At 41.2% G+C, this 25,651-nt stretch overlaps 1 protein-coding gene across 4 annotated transcripts in view; it reads right to left on the bottom strand.

The window, feature by feature from the left end:
- Positions 1-25,651, bottom strand: part of NEGR1 (neuronal growth regulator 1) — a 643,647-nt gene that overhangs the window by 97,778 nt on the left and 520,218 nt on the right. The window contains exon 7 of one of the 4 annotated variants that reach the window (XM_030572937.1): positions 23,781-23,850. The exons of the other annotated variants lie outside the window; for them this stretch is intronic. Within the exon in view, the coding sequence (XP_030428797.1) occupies positions 23,846-23,850 (5 nt within the window). The 3' untranslated portion in view covers positions 23,781-23,845. Of the gene's footprint in view, positions 1-23,780; positions 23,851-25,651 lie in introns of those variants that run through there. 4 annotated transcript variants of the gene reach the window in all.

Genomic DNA, 25,651 nt, shown 5'->3' with positions numbered 1-25,651 from the left:
GCCCCTCTGTGAAACTGGAGCCTCTGTATCTGTGAACTTTGGAAAGTACACTCCTCCACAGCCTGCCCAGCTTCTCTCTTGATAGAACCTTCTCAAGGTTAACCTTGGAGCTTGATGGGAAGGTTCAATATGCTTCTTAGTTTTTCTTTTGTAACTCTCTCTTCCTTATTGCATCTCCCTGATTTCTACAGTATTAGCCAGTGAACACTTTACTTTGGGTTATATTGTACTCCCCTTTAGTAAAGCCTGTGGGGGAGGGGAAGCAGAAAGCCCATAAGTCACCTTGTTGAGTTACCAGTGACTATTACACTGATAGAAAAAGGAGATAGGGCAGGGGTGGGCAAACTTTTTGGCCCGAGGGCCACATCTGGGAAAATAAATGGTCTGGAAGGCCATGAATGCTCAGAAAATTGGGGCTGGGGTGCGGTAGGGGGTGAGGGTGCTGGTTGGGGGTGTGGCTCCAGGGTGGGGCTAGGGAGGAGGTGTTTGGGGTGTAGGACGATGCTCTGGGCTGGGACTGAGGGTTTCAGAGGGTGGGAGGGGGATCAGGGCTGGGGCAGGAGGTTGGGGTACGGGAAGGGGTGCAGGCTCCATTTGGAAGTGCAGGCTCTGATGTGGGGCTGGGGATGAGGGGTTTGGGGTGCAGGAGAGGGACCAGGGCTGGGGCAGAGAGTTGGGGCATGGGGAGAGGCTCAGAGAAGCTCCGGAAGCACTTACCTTAAGTGGCTCCTGGAAGCAGCAGCATGTCCCTTCTCTGGCTCCTAGACGGAGGCACAGCCAGGTGGCTCTGCCTGCTGCCCTGTCCGCAGGCACTGCCCCGGCAGCTTCCATTGGAGCACCAGAGGGTGCCATTGGAGCATGTAGGAGCCGGAGAAGGGCTATGAGGCAGCTTCTGGGAGCCACGTGGAGTGACCCCGACCCAACTCCCCGGCTGGAGCATGGGAGGGGCCCATGCTGCAGCTTCCGGGAGTCGCATGAAGCGGCCCCCAGCCCTGCTCCCCATCTAGAATGTCAGAGTGGGGTAAGCCCCAGATCTCGCTCCCCAGCGGGAGCTCGAAGGCTGGGTCAAAACGGCTGGCAGGCTGTAGTTTGCCCATCCCTGAGATAGGGCCACAGAGGATGCAAAGGGTTTTGTCTCCAGTCTCTTTTGGGAAGGGAGCCAGGCAACTTCACCCCCCATTTCTGCTCCTGTAGCGGGTTAACTGACTCATTTTACTTTTGATTTTTTCCTTACCATGTCTTACAGCAGAGAGAAGCATAGAGGCCCAAATCCTGCTTCTCTCAAGAAAAGTTTTGTGCCTCACTTTTCCCAGAAGCATCTGACTCTCCTTCAGATACTTTTGCTAAGAAACAGTACATATTTGTGAAACACAGTTCGGTATATTAACTGTGTTCAGTTTCCTCCTAAAAGCCATATTTGACTACACTGTGGATCAGTAATCTGATGACATAAAAAACTCTTGGTATATTATAATAACCATTTTCTTAAAAAATAATTGTGTGAAAAGAGTTTTCCTTTCACACATCATATGTGTGGAGTCAGTTTTTATGACTAGTTAGGAAAATATAGTTTTATAAAAATCATTAAATTTAACTGTGCAAAACACAAATACAGTGATATACAAAAATGGAACTAAAATTTGTATAACTATTGGTCCAGATTGTGCCTCCTAGATTTCTGTTTGAAGGGACCTCTCAGCATGCAGATCTCACTCCTTGTGTGTAAAGGGAGATTTAGCCACCTTTGTGTCATCCATGGTACCATCATCAGACCCCCTGGAGAACAATTTGCATGGATTGGAGGAAGAAAGTTCAACCGGGAAAGTCTGGAAGGGAACACATCATTTTCCCCTGCCCTGTCCCTGTGGAGATTAGTCAGAAAAAATAATACAGACTGGGACTATATTATCTTTTCCACAGTGTTCCTCCTCCCACTGCATTATGGAGACAGTACTGGCTGAGGCAGTCCCTGTTAGAGTGATTCCAGTGGAGACACACTGTTAGGGAACCAACAATGGGAAATCTCCCAGGGGTCAAGGCCTCTGTATGGATGATCCTCACCTCTCATAGATCCCGGGGGCCAAGTGTAGAGGCAGGCTCTGCAATCTGTTTTGCATGGAGGTAAACTCCACCTCCTTCAGCAAGATGAGTTCTATGAGGAGAACCTCACAGCAGAGACTTCCCTGAGAGCCTTCCCATGAGTTTTTCAGAAGTGGTGATGATCTGGAATGTTTCTTTCAGAAAAGCTAAATACTTTCCTTCATTTTGGTAGATATTACAGAAAAAGGTTTACAAAAGGCAAAACAAATGCCTTGTTTATAGTAACACAAACCAACAGTCAGTTTTCTACAACTAAAACCACAAAGAGTACTAAAAGTAAAGGCAATGCACAACTAAGCCCCCTTGTATGTATTTACTGCATAATCTTCGGACAGAGAGAGAGGGGAGGCAGGAGAGATACAAACCAGAACAGTTTTCTCAAAGAAAGAAACTTAGAAGAGAGCAGAGTATACAGCTTAAGGAAGGACAGACTAATGAATGCACAAAGACAGGAAAGAGACAATCCAGCAGTACCAGAAACAATACTGCCCAATATCAATTCAACTTATTGATATGACAATGTAAAAGTCATGATTCCTGAAGAGAGAGAAAGAGTACCCAAACATACGTTGTGAATGTATGTGGATACTGACCTGGGCTTGAGACAGGACTAGAGGTAGTAGGCTCAATAATTTCTACAAAAAGGGAAAAGGAAAAAAAAAAAAAGAGAACATTTGGATATTAATTACACATGGAACACAGATACAAAATGAGACAATAAACAGTCATGCAAGAGACACACATAAGACCTTTTATTGAAAGATTCAACTGATCACCAGAGATTCTGTGAAAAACGTGCAATAAAGCAAACCTATGTCATGAGATACACATCACTGTCTTTCTTTTTAAATCTATTTTATTCATGCATCACCAATACACAGTACACAGGATACCACATTCCGATTTGCAAATTTCCATTCTGCCAGCTTTCTAAACCTACCATTAAAGTTTTCAAGCCAAAATTCACAAGGAATTTTTCTTGTGAAATACTGAAACTTGTGTACAAAAAGGCTTTCTTTCACACTATGTTTTTTTGCAAACATAAGTAGTGACAAAGACTGTAAACATAAGGAATATGATTAAGAGAATTCTGGCATTTTCTTAGGTGAACTTGTGGAAATAATCTTTTATTATCCTCTCTTTAAACTATTTCTAGAAAACATAAATTGAAAACACCAATATCAAACCACATTTTGAAGAAGTTTAATTTACTTGGTGCAATACAAAGAATAGTAAAAAGAAGCTATATACAATTCCAAAATTCTCCACATTTAGTATAACAAATCATTAACTTTATGACATCTCACTATCTCGGTATGGTAGTACTTTATACTCCACTTTTTCCATTTCTTTTTATTGGTTTTTAGACAAACCAAACATACCAATCTTAATAAATACTGCACAGGTGCAAATAACTAGTAACATTTTCAAGTGGCAACTTAATGCTCTTAATTAAAAAAGATTTAGCAGTAGCATTATCTAAATCCAAAGGATCCTGGGCCATATAATGGAAATACCATGAAAATTTAATGCAACAGCTTTGAAAAAATACGAAATAACTAGTAAGACAACAGTGGACATGCAAATCATAGCTAAAGAGCTTCACTCTGTCTTCCCCATTTCAATTTTCCATATTAGCTGCAATATTCGATTTAATGCTGTGAATGTGAGATTTATTCAAAATGAAATAACACCCAACATTTTCTGAAAGAGAGACATTTAATTATAAATATGGTTTCTTTAAGAAATGCTGCTTCATTTAAAACAAGAAAATGCATTTTAAAATAGTGCATTAGTTTGAATGAAAGTTAATAGTGTTACAAGTCCTTAAAATGTATCAAGTGACAATTCAATAATCACATGAATTTATTTTATAAATTATTTAAAATATATCTGTTCTGAATTGGCACTTCCATAACACTGTACATTGTATTTTATTAATATATGCCGATCTGGGAATTCACAACTGCACTGTATTAACTTTACAATTCATTTTGAAATGTAAAACCTGCGCAGTGTGAAAGGCTGACATTTTGTGCCATATACTGTGGTTTATATAAATACAGTTTCCTACATATTGCTTAGAGACGGTTTACACAATTGTCCACATTTATCAGTTCAGCTGGTGGAGGAAACCCACCTGATATCTGAGACAGCTTTAAATCACTTCAGGGGTGGGGTAAACCATAACTGCTTTGTGGCATAATGGGTACGACTCATCCTAATGCAGGACCTGCAAAGATCCTCTGCACCTTTTAATCCTTGTGAACCCTCAGAACTGGGGTGAATGTCTCCCTTGGGGAGTGGAGCTGCTTTCATCTCCAAGGCCCCAATTGAACAAAACATGTAAACTCATGTGTAACGTTATATATGTGAGTATTAGAGGTTAATGGGACTATCACATGCATAGTCATACACATACATAAGTGCATTGCTGAAGCAGAGCACAAGTTAGCTCTTACCAGAGGATCTGCCTGGGAAGAGCATTCAGGAAAGATGGGAAGGCCCTTGAATGTTTGCAGTGCAGTGTTCTGCTACGATGCGTTATGTAGTTCTGGGGTGAAAACAAGTTCTGTTATTTTTGGGACATCCACAGTAAGGTATCTACACCCCCAGGAACTAATCACAAAACCTTTCTAGCAAAAAGGATAGGTCTGGAAGGAATGAATGAAAATCATGCTCTGCCTATTGAACATGGACTCAAAATCGACTTAATCATTATGAGGATGGCAAGCTCAAGCCCCATGCTTTAACATTTATGATCCTGGAGACTTAGAATGTCTTGAAGGAAGGGAGTCTCCTTTCTTCCTCAAACTCACTGATACTTATTCAATGGAAATTCCCTGGTGGAGTAGGAAATCTCTTGCAGGACAGGTGACATTCTAAGGCTACTCTTGGTGCTTGCTTGTTTCAGTAAGTCTGATGCAAATTCAATATAGAAAAAAATGATTTCAGTGGATTCTTCTAGGATCAGAATTGATGTCCTGCAAATGAAGGTTTCTGTTTAAATGACTGCTATACATACATACTTTCCACCAATATATTCTATAGATACACCACTTAAACCAAATTACACGAACCTACAGAAATAATGCTATCTGGGTGAGGTACCTGTTCTGTTAACTAAACGGCTTGACCAGCAACGTCTGATCTTTAAAAAAGCATGGGCTTTATTACGTTGAGGTGAATTGGGAAGTTATTCAATAGTCTTGGTAATCTATTTGCAGGGCCCTACCAAATTCATGGCCATTAAAAACGTGTCATGAACCATGAAATCTGGTCTCCCCTGGTGAAATCTGATCTTTTGTGCGCTTTTACCCTACACTATACAGATTTCACAGGGGAGACCAGCGTCTCTCAAATTGTGGGTCCTGACCCAAAAGGGAGTTGAAGATGGGGTCACAAGGCTATTTTAGGCAGGAGCGGTATTGCCACCCTTACTTCTGTGCTGCTGCCTTCAGAGCTGGGCAACCGGAGAGTGGCAGCTGCTGACTGAAGGCTCAGCATTGTAGGCAGCAGCACAGAAGGTTGGCAATACATGCCATACCATGCCATCCTTATGTCTGTGCAGCTGCCGGTGGTGGCTCTCCCATGAAAGCTGGGCTCTCAGCCAGTAGCCACCGCAGAACCGCCACCAATAGCAGCGCAGAAGTAAGGGTAGAAGTACTGCAACCCCCCTTATAATAACCTTTTGTTTGGAAAAAATGAAGTGTCTTGTAAAACAAGCTTGTATTCTTATAGAGCAAATGCGACTAGCAGAGAAAAAAGTAAATTTGATTAAAACAATGTATCTTGAAAACCAAGTGTACTGTAGGCAGGAACTATTGATGAGTATACTTCAAATGCTAGCTATTTATTTTTGGTTTACTATTTTTGATCATTTGATTTGGTGGATATCAGCCCTTCCTGTGTCTATATGCTTTGGGAAATCATATCTTGTTTCCCAGGTATTACTGTTGTCTTCAATTCAAAAGCATTATACAGAGGTGACATGAGTTATCTTCTGGGCTGTCCTGAGATAACATGATCTTGTTCTTATGATATTGTAGGAGTTAATCCTCCTTGTTGCTGTGGTTTCCTGTAGAAGCCCTGGGTTCCATTTACTGCAGGCTAGTAGCAAAGTTATCTTTGTCACAGTCAGCCAGGTAACTCATACTTTATTGTAATTTGCCATTAAAAAGAAAACCACCATTTCTACCACATCAATATTAATAAGGATTTTATTACTATTGGGCCAAGCCCTGTAGTCATGACTCAGGGCCAGATTCTGCCATCTTTACTGAAGATTAGTAGTAGCTCAACTCTGAAAATAGTCCCATTCAGTACAATTACTTGCTGAGCAAAGTACTACTCACCATCAGGAAGGAGGAAGAATCTGGCTGTAAGTCCTTGGACAAAACTCCCATTGACTTTACACATTACTAGAATCATAGATCAAGCTATTTGGGGCTGGAATATCTTCCCCAGCTTCAAGTACCAAAACTCTTTTTTGGACATGTTTATTCATGAAGCAGTTCAGGTCTTTAGAGAGAATATGAAAACAGCTGGCTTCCTCATGAACACACTGGACTATTTTATTAAAAATAAAAACACATTAAAGATTCATTAGCGACATTTTGCTTTTTTTTTTTAGCATTTATTTTCCATTTCCTTTGGGCCCAAGTCTAGACGTCTTACAATATCAAGGTCTCACATAGATCACAGATATCCAGGGACAGTTGTGCTAGCCATATTTCACGCTGGCATAAGATATGCAAATGAAAAATACATAAAAACCTGACATTTTTTACTTCAATGGGAATTTTTGCCCATGAGCAGTGGGACATAAAGAAGTAGAACAGTAGAGCTGTTCACACCTCCTTTCAGGATTTTGACATATATAAATTTGATCTAACATGAACTTTTGCATCCCAAAAGAGAACATGATTGTGGCGTTGTTCCTCTCAGCCCAGAGTTAAAGAAAAATGAGTTTTCTATGGGATCACGCTTCCTAGTGGTAGCATTCTGAGTCAGATCTTGCTTCTGGGGAGACCACTAAATCTCTAGTTGACTAGTAATTTGAATAGTTTTAACAATAACATGTCGAGAAAGTAGGTAGAATCAGAGTTTAAGGCCAGAAATGGCCACCAGATCATCTAGTTTGACCTCCTGTGTAGCACAGGCCACCAACACCACTCACACACTAAACCCAACAACTGACATTCTCATTAAAATGTTACTAATGATGCACTAGTGTGTTTTTATTTTTATTAAAATAGCCCAGTGTGTTCATGAGGAAACCAGCTGTTTTGTTTTTCTCTCTGAAGATCCAAACAGCATCATGAATAAACATATCCCAAATGTTTTGGAACAGGATAAGGTTTAAGACAGGGTGAAATATTCTAATCTAAACACCTCTTATCTACTCTTAATTCTGTGGAAACATAACATAAAATCAAGCCATAAAGCACAACAAGTGAATTCCTGAGAGATTAATGAATGCCTCTTTGAAATATGAGGCCAACTGTGTGACTTTAGCCACTAGACATATACAAAAGCACTGATGGCAGTGCTGTATTTTACAATAAAATTTTAATTAAGCTAGGATAAAGAAGTAAGACATATAAATTTACTGGGCATATTGACATTGGCATGACATCACTGGCATCCAATCAGGTACAGAAAGCAATTCAAATGTATCCAGAATTGGACCTCTATTACAGTAGAGTAATAACCACATATGCAGCATATAATTAAAGCCCTGTATAAATCTTCTCCCATATTGAAAAGGTGTTTGGAGAACAATGCAAGGGGTCTGGACAATTTTTATCCATCCAAGCACTAAGGGAAAATACTCATCCAGACCTGCTGCTGGTACTGGTTCCCTCTAAACGTTTCCAAGATTTATTCTTCAGCAGGGCTTTCCTTCTCTCGTGCCTACTGTATTCATGGGGGCAGCTTGCTATTTTTTTTTAATACTTTATACAAGCACATAGAGGAATCTGTATAGGGCCTGAGCCTGCAGTGAACTGCCCAGCATGCAGACATGTTTGGAGCTGCTGAACGTTGTTGCTCAGCACTCAGCAGAGTTCAGCAGCTCCCCACAGTGTGCTGAACTGCACAGAGCTAGCTTTGCTGTATCTTATTTTCTTACAAAAATCCACAGGCGTTAAGTATCAGGCTTCATATTGTGCCCTAAGTGTGATCCCACACATTTATTTCAGGTATGTAGCAGCTGCCACGCTGCTCCACAAAAGCTACATAAATCCCATGTTGTAGTAATTGATTCTGGGAACATATGTAGAAGCGGATCTTAGGCATTCTAGAACTGAAACTGCAAAACCTAGCACAGGCTTTTCTGGAGAGCATGGCCCAAGGCAAGGACAGCTGCAGGTAAAAGCTGATAAAACAAGACAAAGCAATTTCTTTGAAAGTGTGCAGAGGTGTCTTTTGAGGGTCAGCTTGCTTTAAATATACCTCAGCAGCAACAGGATGAATGGATGATGATGATCAAAGTGCTTCCAGGAGTCACGTGACTGTGGAAAATGGACCCATAAAGATCAGTATTTCTGAATAAGCAAATCTTGAATGAGAGTTCCTATCGCAGATCTACAGAGTTGCTGAGCAAGCTGGACTACCCTTACTTTAGTTGCTGGAAATACGTAAGTATCAAGCTCTGTGTATTTGATAGCTGTTTAATTTGTGCTGATCTATAGCCATTTTTGCAATTCTGCAGGATTGAGTCCACAGTGAAGATATTTTCCTCTAAAATAGATTCATTATAAGCAGATGTTTACCATAGTTGTAACTGAAATTTGCACAGTGTGATACAGTGACACAGTCTAAGATTTTCAATCCAGTTCACTAGAAGTGGATTTCTACTGCATGCATCTTTTTAGTTAGGCCACTTATAGCTGTTCACTCTGGACACCTGTTGCCTGTTGGTTAAGCTGCCAGAGCTGGAATATTATTATTTGCCCAATTTTCTAAGGAAGGAAGAGGACTCTATTCCAAACTATGCATTTTTTTAAAACACAAAGGGCAAATTTTGGGTTGTTGCACCCATTCAGGTCAGCAACATTATGATCATTTAAGTGAGTGAAACTTGATAAACATTCTACACTGCAGAAATCTCCCCTCTACTGTTTCAGTCTGCTCTTCTTTACCTAGTATTGTTAACATTCCTGACAGCCATTGATTACCAGCAACTCATTTATCCCCCATCCATCAAAGTTTGCTTCCACAACTTCTTTGTTTCCTCTGCACTAGTGTATATATTAATCAGATTTATCAATGTAAAGCCATACATAGAAAAAAACAAACAAACAAATAACAATAAAAAACCAAGCCCACCATTACCTAATATACAAGACAGTCACACCAATCAAGAGTCCAGACACATTCTGGTGTATCTACACTGAGACCATATTATCTCCCCTTTGTATTGATAACCTTTATGAACCAACCTTTCAGGATATAAAGAGAATCAATAAATCAGTACCTTCTGGAAACAAATATTGTTTCTGCCAGTAAACTGAATTTGACACATAAATCATATATGACACTGGATATGCTTATATTGTAAGTATAAATGTGCCCTAAATGAGGTTACAGGAAAAACATGTTTTTTTAACTAGTGTTATATCTGTGAAAGGAGATGCAGGCCAACAGGTCAGAAGAGCGAGTGATTTACCAACAGTACAGTGAAAAAACTTGCTTGTTTTCTCAAATAAATCATTGACTACACTAGATTACTCACACCACATTATTGGAGTTAAGTTTAACAAATCACAACAGCACTGAAAAAATGGTTAATCGTTATGGCAATCAACTGAACTAGCTATGACACACTGTACCTCAAAGCAGCGTCTGGAGCCCCATATTCACCAATGTTATACAATTATTATGTGCTTTGTACAAAGTATGCCTTGTGAGGTATCATTTTAAAGCCTTGATCTGTTGAACATTAATATTCGATTGGACTCTATGTGTTATCATTATAGGTGAGATTATGAAATATTGCTGCATAAATTACTGATAAATGTTGTGAGGTTGGAAACACTCAGAACCAGCCTTTCAGGTACAACAGTGGAGTAACCAGTCATTCTGATGGCCCATTAAAGGGAATCCACTCTTCCAATGGCCAGCCATCCTAGAAGACTTCTCAGAGAGAAGATGTAGACAATGGAGACTGCTTGACCAATAGGGGTGGACCCTCATGTCACAGGATAGATCTTTTTAGCAAGCTGTAAGACACTATACAAGAGGGGAAATGACATCATCACTTGGCCTCTCTCCCCTCCCCGCTCCAACTCAACACCTGGAAGAAATGTCTGGAGGACAAAGACTTTGAATGGGGAGGGTGGTCCCAGGTAAGAAAAGAGTCCCAGCCTATGTATTGAGGATCTGTGACCTGTTTTTACCATCTATTAGGGTGAGACACTGCTTGATTCAAATCCTGTTTAGTTTGTAGAACTCAGACTGCAAGTGTATTTTTATTTCTTAAGTATCCAACTTTGATCTCTGGGCTTGCTACTTATAATCACTTTAAATCTATCTTTCTGTAGTTAATAAATCTGTTTTATATTTTATCCAAAACAGTGTGGTTTGGTTGAAGTGCTTGGAAAATTTCAGCTCAGTTTACTAAGGCTAGTGTGTGTCCTCTCCACACTTAGGGAGGGACAGACTGGGTATTGAACTTTCATTGGCTTCTGACCAGTGCAAGACAGTACAGTTCTGGGGTGCAAGGCTGGGAAGCTAGGGGAAATTGGCTGGAGCCTCCCTCTTGATGGTTCATGAGTGACTGGGAGATCATTCATCTAACTCAGCTGGGTGTGTCCCTGCCTGTGGATGTCTGTACAAGTGCAGTACCTGCTAGAGGTTTGTGGCTTGACCCAGCGTGAGAGGGGTACCCCAGGCTGGTGGAAGGAAGTGAAAGCAAACCAACTCCACCAAGGTTGTATTTTAGCTGGACGTTCTAGTGAGACACATGGCCTCTTTCTTCTCCCACCCTTTCCTCCCTCTATCACAGCAAAAATCACAGGATCCACCAAATTTACACATTGTCTTTAGCAAAGGCATTTGCTGCATACGTATTAAGGTGGAACAGCAATACAGGTGGACTAAGAAAAAAGATTGAAGTTTGTTTACCTGGGAGACAATTTATTCGGACTTTCATGTACATCAGCTGAGGTTGACCAACTCATGTAGTTTAATATACATATATTTTGAACAGCACAATGTAATTATAATACTGTGGTACAAAGAGTGATACCAGTGTTCTTCAGGATACCATTTCTGTACTGTGTAGGATACAACTATTTCAGTACCAGGGTATCCTGATGGCAAACAATGTGTAGAAATATGATTTTTATAAAAAATAATATTTCTTAATACAAGAAACATCAGTTCCAGTTATAAAAATGTTGTATGCTATTTCCGCAGATAAATTTTTACCTATAGAAGAGAAAAATCCTGCAATCTAAGTCTGCGCTTCTAAAATTCTTGCAAATATTTTTGCCCAATTTATCAATAATGGTAGCATTTTCTTAACATGGTGGGTCAAAAGGGGGTGGAACTTATACAAAAAGAAGAATCTGTTTTAAAAAGCGAGATAAAGTCATTAATATTATTTAAGGAAATTCTCAATTATTTATTCAACACCAGAGATATGCATATTTATGTATTAAATGAGACAGTACTGGTGTGATCTAAAGGTTTTATTGCCACTCATTTAGAATGACTGCCCATACCAGACACATGCTGTTGGAACATTTAACCACCAAACATTATCATGTATTCCCTAAATGAGTTTTCCAGCTTCTTTCCATCTTCAAATGTTATTGATGAAAGAAGAGAAAGAATAATGCAGATCCAAGACATTTAAGATTTGGGTCATGATCTGCCAGGAGAAACTAGAGAAGTCTGACATACAGAGGAGGATCAGTTCAATCTTCCAGCACTATTCAGATTGCTTTCTTCTTTCTTCTTGTTCTTGAGGAGGAGATGCTGGTTCTTTTTCAGTGTTTATTCTAGCATAAAAATAAAGCAAAACAGAAGCATAAGAAAAAGTGATACCTTGCATATTGTGTAATAATGAACTTAGAGAACTTTTAGTCACACGAGGCCCCATGGACACAATTTATGCTTTCCCTCCCCTCCATGTGGTAACTTGCATTTTAGGCACAGTATTCAACAATTTGTCTATAAGAAAGTGGAAATGACATAATACTTACTTTAAGGAACTGGCCTCTTTAGCTCCTGGCACTCATGATCCACTTGCCTGTTTTTTCCTCACTGGAAAAATCATCTTTTTCTCAGGACCAGGGAAAAGATGATCAAATATCTTCGCTGAAGACTTTCCTAAATGCAGTTCTCCTCCAAATGCACCAATCATTTACAACTACATAATTTTAACATCACATTGACAACATATGGAAAAATATATCCTATTCATCCATGATTATAAAGAAGTTAAGGATATCTTCTGCTAATCATGGCCTTTAAAAACAAAAAAGAAAATACCTTTTTTATATTGAACAATATTAAATAATGAAATACACTGTTCCACATTAAGAATAAAGAATACACAATGAAGCCTACCATACGTATCTTTCTACTTACCAATTTTCAGAGAGTCACAGCAGGGACAGAGAAAACTGTGCATCCAAAATGCATTGATATGAAAGATCTTACTTTACTGGGATCCATGAATGCAAAGATGGGCTTCAGCTTCTGCTGTGGCTAAGTAATATGTTGTATGTTGTTCATCAGCTGACAATGGTGTTGATAGGGCCATTTCAACACACTATGTGAGTACAGTTGTTAAGCAATACCAAAATCACAATGTTCTCTTCTATTTTGTGGATTTCACATTCAATTCTGCTTCAGAAATAAACTAGACCATTAAAAAGGGGCTTTGCAAAAGAAGAGCCCTCAGTAATATAAACAGCTCTTTGAGGTATGTAACGGCATGTATAGGCTGCCACAGGTTTTGCAAGTCTACATTATCTGCAAGGTTCACAGAACTGACTTTTGTGATTAACTCAAACCTCTGTGATAGAAAAGACAAGTTCTATGTATGGAACTGAAACTAACTGAAAGAACTGCTGGTGTCAGAAGAATCCAAAAGTGAAAATTTATTTAAAGTCTATTTTCACACAGCAGCAGCTGAAAAAGAATCACCCATAGGGAGGTCCAACATTTCTTTAAAAGGAAACATAGCTTTAGTAATCTTGGAATAGGTCCAAAATTAAGCAGCAGTGCACTCATACCATTGCTAAGATACCAGCTTTTATAATACATAGATAATGTAAAGCACATTATGAAAAATCAGATTTCCTGGCAAAAAAAATGATCCTATATCAGACTGATATGGAACTCTATATGGTTACATTGTGCTTTTTATTTATTCACATATTTGGTTATAGGAATTGTACCTCACTTTCCAAATAAATGTGACACAGAGAAACTTAAGAACTTGTATATTGCTTTTTAAAGCCTTTAATTTTCAAATAACTTAACCCCCCCAATATTGAAACATTTTATTTTGATCCATGTGTGAAAGGATTAAAATAACAACTGCAACTACTCTGTATATAAAAGCTTGTATTTCTTGAAATGCTGGTTTTGTAATGCGTTATGTAGAAGAGCATAAAATTTAATAGCACTTTCTCAGGAGAGCGCAGGACTGAAAAGCATACAGTGAATTAGCATTGTCAAGGAAAGATGTTCACTGCATTTGACCTAAGTATAGTTCCAGCATATGCCTGCTCTAGTCCTAACATTTTGGATTATAGATACTAATCAATGTTCCTCCTACAACAATCTCCTCAGTTATATGAATTTTAGCATAATATTACATGAAATAGTTTTCACTATGGTAACAGTAGCGGATTTCAACAGTTATGATTAGATATTTATATATAGCATACAGTGACATTTACATGTACTATATATTGGTAAGGCATATTATGGAGAAATGCACTCTCTATTATAGGCGAGATTCTTATATCCTTAATCAAACTGAGTAGCATCCTGTTCCATAAGCACTATCTACACTATTAATTGGAAGAAGGGTATCCATATCTGGTGCTACAAGATTAATAATTCTTCATATATTTAGCAAAACATAACAGTCATACCAACACATCCATTTTACCTAAATCTGCACCAGTGGAATCTGTTCTTGTTAAAAACAAAAACAAAAATAAAAGGTTAGATTTCCCACATTTTACAGTAATAAATTGACAAGTCCAGAATAAAAGTGGCATTAGCGTATTAATATGAGTTGAAAATTAATTGCGTAACTATTTTCAATTAAGATCATTGGTACTTAACTACATTAATTTCATTTAATCTCCTTCAAATCTGCACCTTATATGTTAATGAATAATGATTTTTTTTAAATGAAAAGCCTCATTAAGCCAAAGTAAGCCAGGGACTATTTGAATGTGATGGTAAACTTACTCACATATAAACCTTCCAGATGAAAAGGTTTAAGTGGATTGGTACATGGAGATGCCCTTAATTAATTCTGTATCCTATACTCATCATTAATATATTGCAATAACAAGTCAAGCTCTTCTTCAGGTATGAGTTATCACACCTTAGTTGCCAAATAATAGCTTATTTTACTTGTGTGGTTTGTTCTTTTATTACAGCAAGACAAATATTCATATTTCAATTTGTACAAGATGTTTAATAATTAATTTAATAGCTATGATACTGGAAAGGATCTAGTAGGTCATTCAATCCATCTTTCTGACCGTGAAGAACTGTTCACTGCTGTACATTTGCTATTGTCTGTCTGTTCTTAATCACAGCATATTTTTTAAAGTTAAGTATATTTTAAATCTTCCCAAATGGTGTTACACATGGCACTTCTTTGGGATTCCCTCACATAGGGAGAATCCTCATCTATGTGATTAAGGCAGCTTTATGGCCTCCTTGGCTCAACCGGGATGGTGCAGAGGGTGCCATTTCCAAGACTGAGGACCTGGTCCTGGATGTGCAAAGGAAATGAATGTGAAAGGGTTGCAAATACATTTGAAATTGAAATTTACATTTCAGATTTCAGAGGTTGGTAAATTAGTTTTTATCTCACTATTCATCCATTTCTGAGTTTGACCATGGTTTTATGTAAAAGGTAGGAAGTTCACAATAATTAAACTTAGAGTTCTGGGTGCTGGCTGGTAAGTCTTGCCCACATGATCAGGGTTTAACTGATCGCCATATTTGGGGTCAGGAAGGAATCTTTCTCCAAGGCAGATTGGCAGAGGCCCTGGAGATTTTTCGCCTTTCTCTGCAGCATGGGGCATGGGTCACTTGCTGGAGGATTTTCTGCAGCTTGAGGTCTTCAAACCACAATTTGAGGACTTCAATAACTCAAACATAGGTTAGGGGTTTGTTATAGAAGTGGATGGGTGAGATTCTGTGGCCTGCATAGTGCAGGAGGTCAGACTAGATGATCATAATGGTCCCTTCTGACCTTAAAGTCTATGGGTATTTTAATGTATACCTAAAATGATAATTCATTACTTTAATATTTAGGTCTTTAAGACACTACATTACACACTATGGATGAAATGTACCCCTCTGCAGAAATCTAGGACAAGACCTACATACCATTTAAACCCACAAGTAATGGATTCAATTCTGTAGTCTTTAGGCTAAGCTGCCCCTATGCCTCATCAGGCCCTGTGTCTGAAGGATTAGGTCCAACAGTTGCTAATGTTGCAAATTTTCTTAATCCTTCAATCTGCTATGGATATGGATTTTATATATATATATATATATATATATATATATATATATATATATATATATATATATATATGATTTCTTGATAGGTTACAGACTGGAAATCATCCTATTTAATGCAGGATGAATTATTTTTCATAGCTTGAAAATGAAAAAATGGAATACAAAAGTCTGTCAAGTGTTCGAAATACTTTTAAATAAGTACATTTCTGGCTAATTCAGTATATTGTAAATGTGAGGTGTTTTTGAATGGAAAGTTATTTTTCCACTGGAACATACAACAGAATATTTTAAAAAATGAAAGGATCACACAGTGATATTACTCTATACTACTGACAAAAACCAACCAAACAACAAACAAAAAAAGCCCAGCTACTTCCTTTAACTATCCATATCACATTTGTTCATGTTCAAGACTTTGCCTTTTACAAGATTCTTGGCATATTTATGGATAGTGACCAAATGAGAAAATTTTAGCACTATGCATAGGGAACTTTTCACAAGTTCCCCTTCATATTACAACCTCCTTTTTGAGCATCCTATAAAAATTTACATCACTAGTTTCTGACCCCATGGTATTTCCTTGCAGTACAAACGGTATAAATCCAACAAAATCCAAGAGTGAGAAAGTGAAGCACATACAATTTTCAAGCAATGTAAATAAATCTGAAGAGTGAAATCTTTACTCTGCTTATGTACAGGGCCAGCTCCAGGCATCAGCCAAGCAAGCTCGTGCTTGGGGTGGCAGATGCTAATGGGAGCATTCCGTCCAATCCTAGGGAGGCACAGCAGACGCCCTTTTTCTTTTTTTTTTTTTAGCTTTGCCTCCGGGTCCAGCCTCCCTGTACCCTGGGGTTTCTTTTATTTATTCATTTATTTTTTGCTTTGCCTCCAGGTCCAGACGCCCTGCACCCTGGTTTATTAATTAATTAATTAATTAATTAATTTGCTTGGGGCAGCAAAAAAAGTCAGAGCCGGCCTTGCTTATGTAGGCTGAAAATTTTAAAGTTGACACCTTCCGATTATACATAAGCAGATTAAAAATGAAGATAAATATTGTATCACAAATACAGGCAATATGACTCTGCACCGTCTCTCCTCCAGTGTCTGTAATGCAGGATCCTCAGATATCCTCTTCCAGATTCATATATGGCTAGAACAGCATGGCTATGGATTTCTGGACAGTCATGCAATGTAACAAAGTGGCTTCATTCAAGATAACCCTTCTCCCTGTCCCCTTTACATAGCCATTATGAAGCTCCCCATTACCATTTACCAACCGTTACCACATAGTGGCATCTGAGGTCTGTGCTCTATTCAACCATCTCTTTTTCTCCAGCATCTTTCCTCTGACTGGTAGCTCAGTTCTGTTTCTCTGTTCAACTCCTCCACCTTCCTTGCCCCAAGGCAACTTAGTTGTTTGCTACAGTCCTATTCAGGCAACCCTGACAGCCACTGTTAGGGTTGCGAACCCTCCCGGTTTCACCGGGAGTCTACCGGAATCACGCTCTGTCTCCCGGAGGCCACTGCAGCCAAACTGGGAGATTTTAGGCACTGACAGTCTGGTGGCGCAGTAGGGCTAAGATAGGTTCCCTACCTGCGTTGGCTCCATGCCACTCCCGGAAGCAGCTGGCACATCCCTCTGGCTCCTGGGGAGGAGCAAGAGGGTCTGTGCATGCTGCCACGCCTCGAGTGCCAATTTCGCAGCTCCCATTGGCCAGGAACTGTGGCATGGGTAGCAGCACATGGAGACTCCCTGAGCCTCCTGCCTAGAAGCCACTACCAGAGGGGTGTGCTGGTTGCTTCTGGGAGCTGCCTGAGGCAAGTGCTGCCTCTCTCACCCCCTTCTGCACCCCAATCCCCTGCCCCAGCCCAGAGCCCACACCCAAACTCCCTCCTAGAGCCCGCACCCACTACCTGCACCCAGACTCCCTCCCAGAGCCCATGTAACCCACACACTTCCTGTTTGTGGTGTCCTGTCCCATCGAGTGGCACTAAGACCACTTCGAGAGAGATTAAGGGGTTTGCTCTACAGCCTTAGCTAAGGGCCATATAGCTTTCAGTTCATGCAGTAGAGGCTCATGCATTTAGCTCCAGAGGTCCCAGATTTGATCCTGATGATGACGACTGGGATCTGTTGGAGTTCCACCTGCACCCTCTCCCACACCCAAACTCCCTCCCAGAGCCCGCACCCTCCACCCTCTCCTGCATCCCTGACCCAGCCCATACCCCCTCCCACACCCAACTCCCTGCCCCAGCCTGGTGAAAGTGAACGAGGGTGGGGGACAGCAAAGGAGACAAGATGGAATGAGTGGGGGACAGGGCCTCAGAGAAGGGGCAGGACAGGGGGCAGGCAAAGGTGTTTGGGTTTGTAAGATTAGGTGGTTGGCAATCCTAGCCACTGCTGCTGTGCCTGACATTACTCAGCCTGCTCTGTTGTCTTGGTTTGGTGGGCAGGACAATTAAATACTTATTTGTTCAGATAGCACGCCTACTTGTCCCAGGTTACTAGACAACAGAATTTCCCCTGCCTATGAACATTGCCTCCACAATCTCTAAATCTCATTCCTCTTTTGTTGCTGAGAGAGTGAACATCCCCCTTCTGAGGATGCAACTGTTCCATAAATACCAATACAAGCTCTCTGAACATCTTGTCTCCTAAACAGAAATTTTAATTATACATACACATACAAACTTGTTGGCACGAGGAGCTAGAGACCTGTGATTCCTCTTCAGCTTGAACTACCAGCTGATAAACATTCCAGCTCAGTACAGCAAAAGTTGCAGCCTGCCCCTGCCATTCTTCACCACAGCTGAAAGAGGCAGTAGGACTGCAGAAAGTCAGCAAGGTCTCTCTGCAGTGCCTCCTCTCAGCTACAAGGGTTTACTTATTTTTGCAGTTGCTGAGCAGGCAGACAAGATTATTTTCTCTCTTTACCTCTCACAGCTCCCTCTTTCAACTCCTTCAGTCCCACTGCTGAGTGGAGCAGATAGCGGTAAGTGATGGTAACCCTAACCTTAATCCTAAACTAGTACTGCCTTACACATATTCACCCACTTATCCCCTGGCCCTCAGGAGCAGAAACAGTGCTAATAGTGGGAAATAAATTTAAGGAGATGGAGACAAAGTGAGTTGGTCAAATTCTGGGTAGGGCGACAGGGGCAGTGGGGTGACAGAAATGGAAGGGAAGGAAAGAGTTAAGAGGAGACCAGCCCACTGTGAGGGAGAGGGATAATGGGGGAGAAAGGAGCAGGTAGTGGGCAAAGAGAAAGACAACAGTGGGGGAAAAAACAGGAGAGGAAGAGGGAGAAGGAGAGGGAGAGGGAGAAGGAGAAGGAGAGAGAGATTGTCACTAGCCAGGAGGGGAGATAAGGACAAATCTTTTGAATTTGTGAATGGAAAGTTGGTCCTGACCTAGGGCCTTTATTAGACTTGTCAAAAAAAAAAAAAAAGAGCTTCAAAACATGCCCACAATCCCACAAACTGTTTTAGACACTCATCACAAGTGTTTATCCCAAAGTCACATTAACAGAGTTGCCAGGTCAAACAGCTAGCAGTTAGGGCCCACTGCCCGGTCTCTCTTTGCACTATGTGTGTCTGGGATCCCTAGATGGGGTCCAGCTAGGTCAGTTTCCTTGCCATTCCAGGGCTAGACATAGGGGTCTCTGGGCTGGGTAGGGAAACCCAGGGACTCCCACCTCACTGGGCCCAGGGCCCTGAATGTGTGACAGCATGGGCTGACCTATGCTTGGCTCACTTCCTGTTCATCTTCCCCTGTGCCACTTTTTATCCTACCCAAAGTCTCAGCTTGTGGTGTGACTGCTGTTACATAGTCCTTTGCTCCAAACCCCCAAAGTCTCAAGGTTGATGCATACAACCCTCTGGTGCCCCCACATGTGGTTCTCCCTATCTCTGGGGTGATGTTTCAAAGGAGGAGGGAAAGAAAAACAGCCAGACCTCCTCAGTAAGAGCTCCTTCTCCTTCTATCTCAGGAATGTGCTCTTCCTGGAAATGGTTTCTCTTCTCTGCCCTGCCTAGGTTGCTGGAGCTCTTTTTATACTGCTCTTCCCCCCAGGAGTATGCTCAGCAGTGGAGTTTTCCTGGCCCAGCATTGCTCCAGCCTTTCCAGTGCCTCGGCCTTAGGGAGGGTTTTGTAAACTCCACCACACCACAGACTGAAAAAAAACAACAGAGTGGGTTTACTTGCCCACACCTTTCAGGAGAGACCATCACCACTGCCAGGCTTCTCCAGATCTCACTCCATCTTGTTTATCAATTCTCCTTATGTCCTATAATGCCTTGCCAGAGGCTAGGAATAATATGGGTAAACTATATTTTCCAGTTTGTCCTGCTCTCTGATTCTCAGAAAGTTACACAGTGGAACAATCAAGAGCCTACTTTGCTCATCAAACTACAATTCCAGCTCCTAAAGCCAGAATCAGCAACATGGGTCTGTTTCCCAGAGATCACTTCCCCTCTCACAGAGACCGACTTATCCTCTGCACCACAGGCATTTTACATGCTCATCATGCTCAGAGCTCAAAGGGCTTATCCATCATGTTAGAGAAACCAGCAGAAGAGAAAGTACACAAAGTACACAAGGGATTGTGAATCAGGACTGTTAGATCAGCATCCCAGATGTGCCACCAACATACTGTATGATCTTGTACAAGTCAAATCTCTTCTGTGTCTCGTTTCCTCATCTGCAAAATGGAGATAATTATTCTTTCCTTAGGTATACTCAGGTAATGTGAAAGAACCTTAAAATGCTAGGACAAAAGGTCATATATATATATGCCAAGTATTATCATTAAAACATCATTACTATTACCAGAGATGCTGAATTAGAGAAAGCTTGCTCGCTTCTCTCACATATGCAAAACTCCACTTAAATAGCTACACAGAATTTGACCACTATGGGGCTCATTATGTACAATTCATGTGTGTACAGTGCCTATTACAATGGGGCTCTGGTCCCTGTTGGGGTCCCTAGATGCTACCATAATACAAATAATTTAATAACAAAATAAACATAACAAAGACAACTGTATGTACTGGTAGCACATGGCTTTGCACTGGATAAGCAAATGATTTTAATAATCCACCTTAATTACAGGAGGGTAGCAGACCTTTTTTTTCTTACTCTGTTCTGTATAGCACAAAATCATAAACAAATTTATTGCTGATCTGCGGGTATTTTGTTGTATTTATTTGGGTCTGTCTGTCTGTACCTATTATTCATGTTCAAAAGTTAACAGTGGTGACAAGTGACATGTTTTGGCAATCCACTGAGAAAAGCACCACAGGATATTCAATGGGAGCTGCTGGAAGCGGCCTGGGCCGAGGGACATACTGGCCGCCACTTCCAGCAGCTCCCACTGGCCTGGAGCAGCAAACCACGGTCACTGGAAGCCGCGATCAGCCGAACCTGCGGACGTGGCTGGTACATAAATCAGCCCGGCCCGCCGGGAGTTTTCCCTGCACAAGCAGCGGAACACGTTTGGGAACCACTGCTCTAGAGGACAGAAAGAAGGGGAAGGCAAAGAAGTGTGCCAAACACACTTCTGTGTAATCCAGAGATAATAAATAATAAGTGCGGCAGCTGTAGGCAGGCAAAGAGAGCAGCTTACTAAGAAAGTACCAGTGACTATAGGAAAACTCCATTTGGGCATAACTTAAGAGATCATGAGAAATAACAGGAATTGTTGTATATAAGTTAGTGCTTTTGAGCACCACTGAAAATAATGATTTACATAAAATTCATAATGGCAACCACTGAGAAATTTTGATAGTGCAGAACATTTGGAAGTCAAAAATACTATCACAAAGCTCCAAACTGTACCAAGTTTTCTCTCCTGAACATGGAGGCAGGTAAAACTTTTGGCCTGTTGCCACACAAATTGTGCAAGTACTACATATACATTGTCTTCTGAAGCCATGAGTAATCACCAAGAGATTTCATTTAACAAAAGAAAACAAGAAGAGGGGAAAATGATCTAAATTTGTGGCAGCCTTAAAAAAAACTGCACTGAAGTTGAGACACGCTGGATGCAAGAAGATAATAAACTACACTATTATTTAAATGTCCTGCAACTTATTCATCTTCCCCTGCAAAGCTGGAGACAGTGACTGTGCTGTGGTCTATAGATAGGCTGTCACTCTTGGCAGGAAAGAGGACTCACCACAGTCCATCCCAATCATAGCTTGAAAGGGTTTAGTGCAGTGGTTTCCAAACTCTTTCCGGCGCTTGTGCAGGGAAAGCCCCTGGCAGGCCGGGCTGGTTTGTTTACCTGCTGCATCTGCAGGTTCAGCCGATCGCGGCTCCCAGTGGACTCAGTTTCCTGCTCCAGGCCAATGGGAGCTGCTGGAAGTGGCAGCCAGTACATCCCTCAGCCCATGCAGCTTTCTGCGGCTCCATTGGTCTGGAGCAGCAAACTGCGGCCACTAGGAGCCGCGATTGGCCGAACCTGCGGATGCAGCAGGTACACAAACCGGCCCGGCTCGCCAGGGGCTTTCCCTGCACAAGCGCCGAAACAAGTTTGGGAACCACTGTTCTATGCAAAGCCACACAGGGCCAGATTTTCAAATGTATTTAGATGCTTAGAGATGCAGATAGCCAGCTAGAGGGATTTTCAAAAACACGCAGGAGCTTCTGAAAAATCCCACTGAATCTTTAGGTATTTAAATACATTGGAAAATCTGGCCAATAAATGCCAATACATAGGAAAAACTACAAGACCAAATGATAAGAAACCTTATAAAAGTATTTATTCTTTTTGCACTATGCCAAAATACAAAAAGAAAATAACACATTTGATATGTAAATCAAAAAGAGAGCTAGATTATGGGTCTGAAGTTACAAAACACTGCCTAGCATTCTCAAAAATGAAAGATAATAAAAAGCACAACCAATTTTCAAATGAAAACCCATATTCATCAAAGTTTCCTATGCTGTTTTTATCTTTTCCCTCCTGAACTTTCACCAGGAAAAGCACAAAACTAACCTGAGTATATAATCTTTGTAATATTATCTTTGCATGCCTGAAACAATTCAGTTAGTCTTCCATGAAAAAATGTGCCAGACATAAAGTGGACTGTCAGCCAAAGAGAAGAGGGGGGGAATAAATAGGGATTTTAATCTCAATCAGTTAACACAAAAGGGAAAATTTCCTGAAAAGCTGGAACATTAATCTAACTTGCCCCTGAGAAGCCTGGCCATTTCTGTCAATTTTTATGCTATGGTTTACCTATCAAGTCTGTAGAAGTACGCAGTTACCACAATAACCTCTACATCATGATACACACATTACCTCTGAAATACAGGGTATTCTAACTTCTAAGAGAAATCCACCACCGTGTAGCAATCGGTAATGGAGATTGTAGTGAAGACATTGCTTTAAAGCTCATCCTGTGTACTTCATAATTAAAATAAAAAAAGGGGGAAAATGAGTGGTTGTATTCCATGTAAGAGATAAGGGGGCTTTCTATGCCCTCTTTTGAATGTAATCCATAAATGCTTGCTTAACCTGTTCCTGGCCTTTTGCTATTATGAAGCCGAACTGTGGAAATATTTCCTACAGAACAGGGTTGCACAACTACCTCAGTCTAAAATGATTAAAGGAAACCACACAATGCACATGATCTGATTTTCAGAGGTGCTAAGTATCAACTCCCACTAACAACAATAGGAATGCTGGGTGCCTGTGCTCATCATCACTTTTAAAAATCAGACCTCTCCCAAGGTACTTTATATGTTTGATGTAATGAAACCAAGGAAAAGCAAACAGGGAAAGCCTATTTAGTTACCATACTTAGGCGAACATCTAATTAACTACCTCTCTCCCCCCACACAAAACTCCACCAAAATAAAACCATTTTATTCAGTTTTACAAAGTAAAAATATTTTACTATCAAAGATGAACAATATTTGCATATAAACCTTTGTTTCTAATCTTAGATCTTTCCAGGGGAAACAGCTGGTTTAGGTGCAATTTTTACAGCTGTTCAGCCTACAACAAAAAGAAGAAAAAGTGTCAAAATATTCATAGTGCTCTTTTTAATTTCTGCTTTCATTAATATGTATAAATAGGAAGTTCATGAATAATTTAGAAGCAGAAAACTGTTAGCATTTTTTTGCTGTTAAAAAAACATATGATTAGAACCACTTCCGCTCCCACTAATTATATATCATTGTCCTCAGAGGTCATTCTTTGAATGTGTACAACTGTTACTTTATTGCTGGAAGTGAGAGTTGAGTTTTACAAAGTAAACTACACATTAGGGATGCGACGGAGCTGAAATGTATACTGCTGTATCACTTCTTTCCTGCTATATAATGGCATGCCTTCAACAGACAATGCTATCAACCAACTTTCTATTCAGATTGAACTTTATTCAATGACATATTTTCTGGTTTCTGTAAATATCACACATCTGACAAAAAGCCTGTTAATGTCCCCCCTTTTACTGACTATGCAGATCTCCAACCTAATAAGGAATCAGGAGCCAGAGGGATCATGCAGATAATCTTTTTGCCTCCTATAAAATTCTGCACTTCAGTTAGAAGTTTTTGTCTCCTATAGTATCTGCTATTATGGTCTGTATTTCTCAGTCCTGTGTTAATCCTGCATAAAATTGGACTATGTTATGATGTAATGATACAACTAGGGTTGCCACTTTCTGATTGCAGAAAAATGAACACCCTTGCCGTACCACTACCCTAGCCTTTCCCGAGCCCCAACCCTGGCCCTTCTCAAAGCTCTGTGCGCTGTTCCTGCCCATAGGCACCTCCTCTGCAGGTCCCATTGGCCACAGTTCCTGGTCAATAGGAGCTGCAGAGCTGGCACTCAGGGCAGGGGCAGTGCATGGAGCCTCCCTGGCCACCCCTATGCCTAGGAGCCGGACATGCCATTTGCTTTTGGTAGCCCTGTGGAACTAGAGAAGGCAGGGAGCCTGCCTTAGCTCCACTGCACTGCCAACTGGACTTTTAACGGCCTGGTCAGCACTGCAGACCGAAGCCTCCAGAGTCCCTTTTTGACAGGGCATTCCAGTAGAAAACCAGACACCTGGGAACCCTAGATTGGGGTGGGCAAACTACGGCCTGTGGAATTGCCACCCCCATGGCCCCGTGGGCCCCGCGCTGCTGCTGGAAGTGGCTGGCACCACGTCCCTGCAGCCCCTGGGGGCGGAGTGGGGGGCCAGAGGGCACTGTGTGCTGCCCTTGCCTCCAGGCACCACCCCTGCAGCTCCCATTGGCTGGAAACAGGGAACCACGGCCTATGGAAGGTTCAGAGGAGATACCCGCAGGCACCCAGTTAAGCGGCGCTGGGCCCTGCACACCGAATCCCACCTGCACCCTGCACATCAACCCCCTGCCGCACCCTTCCTCCACCCCAACCCCCTGCCCTCAGCCCCCCACTACACTCCACACCCCCTCCTGCACCGCAACCCCCTGCCTTTGTATACCCCATACCCCTCCTGCACCTCAACACCTGCCCTGAGCCCCCTGTCGCACCCCTCCTACACCCCGCACTCCCTCCCACACCCCAACCCCCTGCCCTAGACCTGCTTTCATGGCCATGCATGCAATTTCCCCATCCAGATGTGGATCTTGGACCAAAATGTTTGCCCATCCATGCCCTAGAAACAATTACCTTGGAAGAGTCTTTTAAAATATCCTCCCCTTTCTGATTGACTGGTCTGTTTCTATGTTTACATCCAAAAGATGTTCCCTTCCTTTTTTTCTGGTTTGCTAGTTAAGGATATGCACCTCTCATCAAATATCAGGAAAAGATATGAAACTGCTCACCC

This window comes from Gopherus evgoodei, chromosome 8, assembly GCF_007399415.2.
Source record: "Gopherus evgoodei ecotype Sinaloan lineage chromosome 8, rGopEvg1_v1.p, whole genome shotgun sequence".
Taxonomy (NCBI): Eukaryota; Metazoa; Chordata; order Testudines; family Testudinidae; genus Gopherus; species Gopherus evgoodei.
This window is presented reverse-complemented; position numbering and strand designations above follow the sequence as displayed.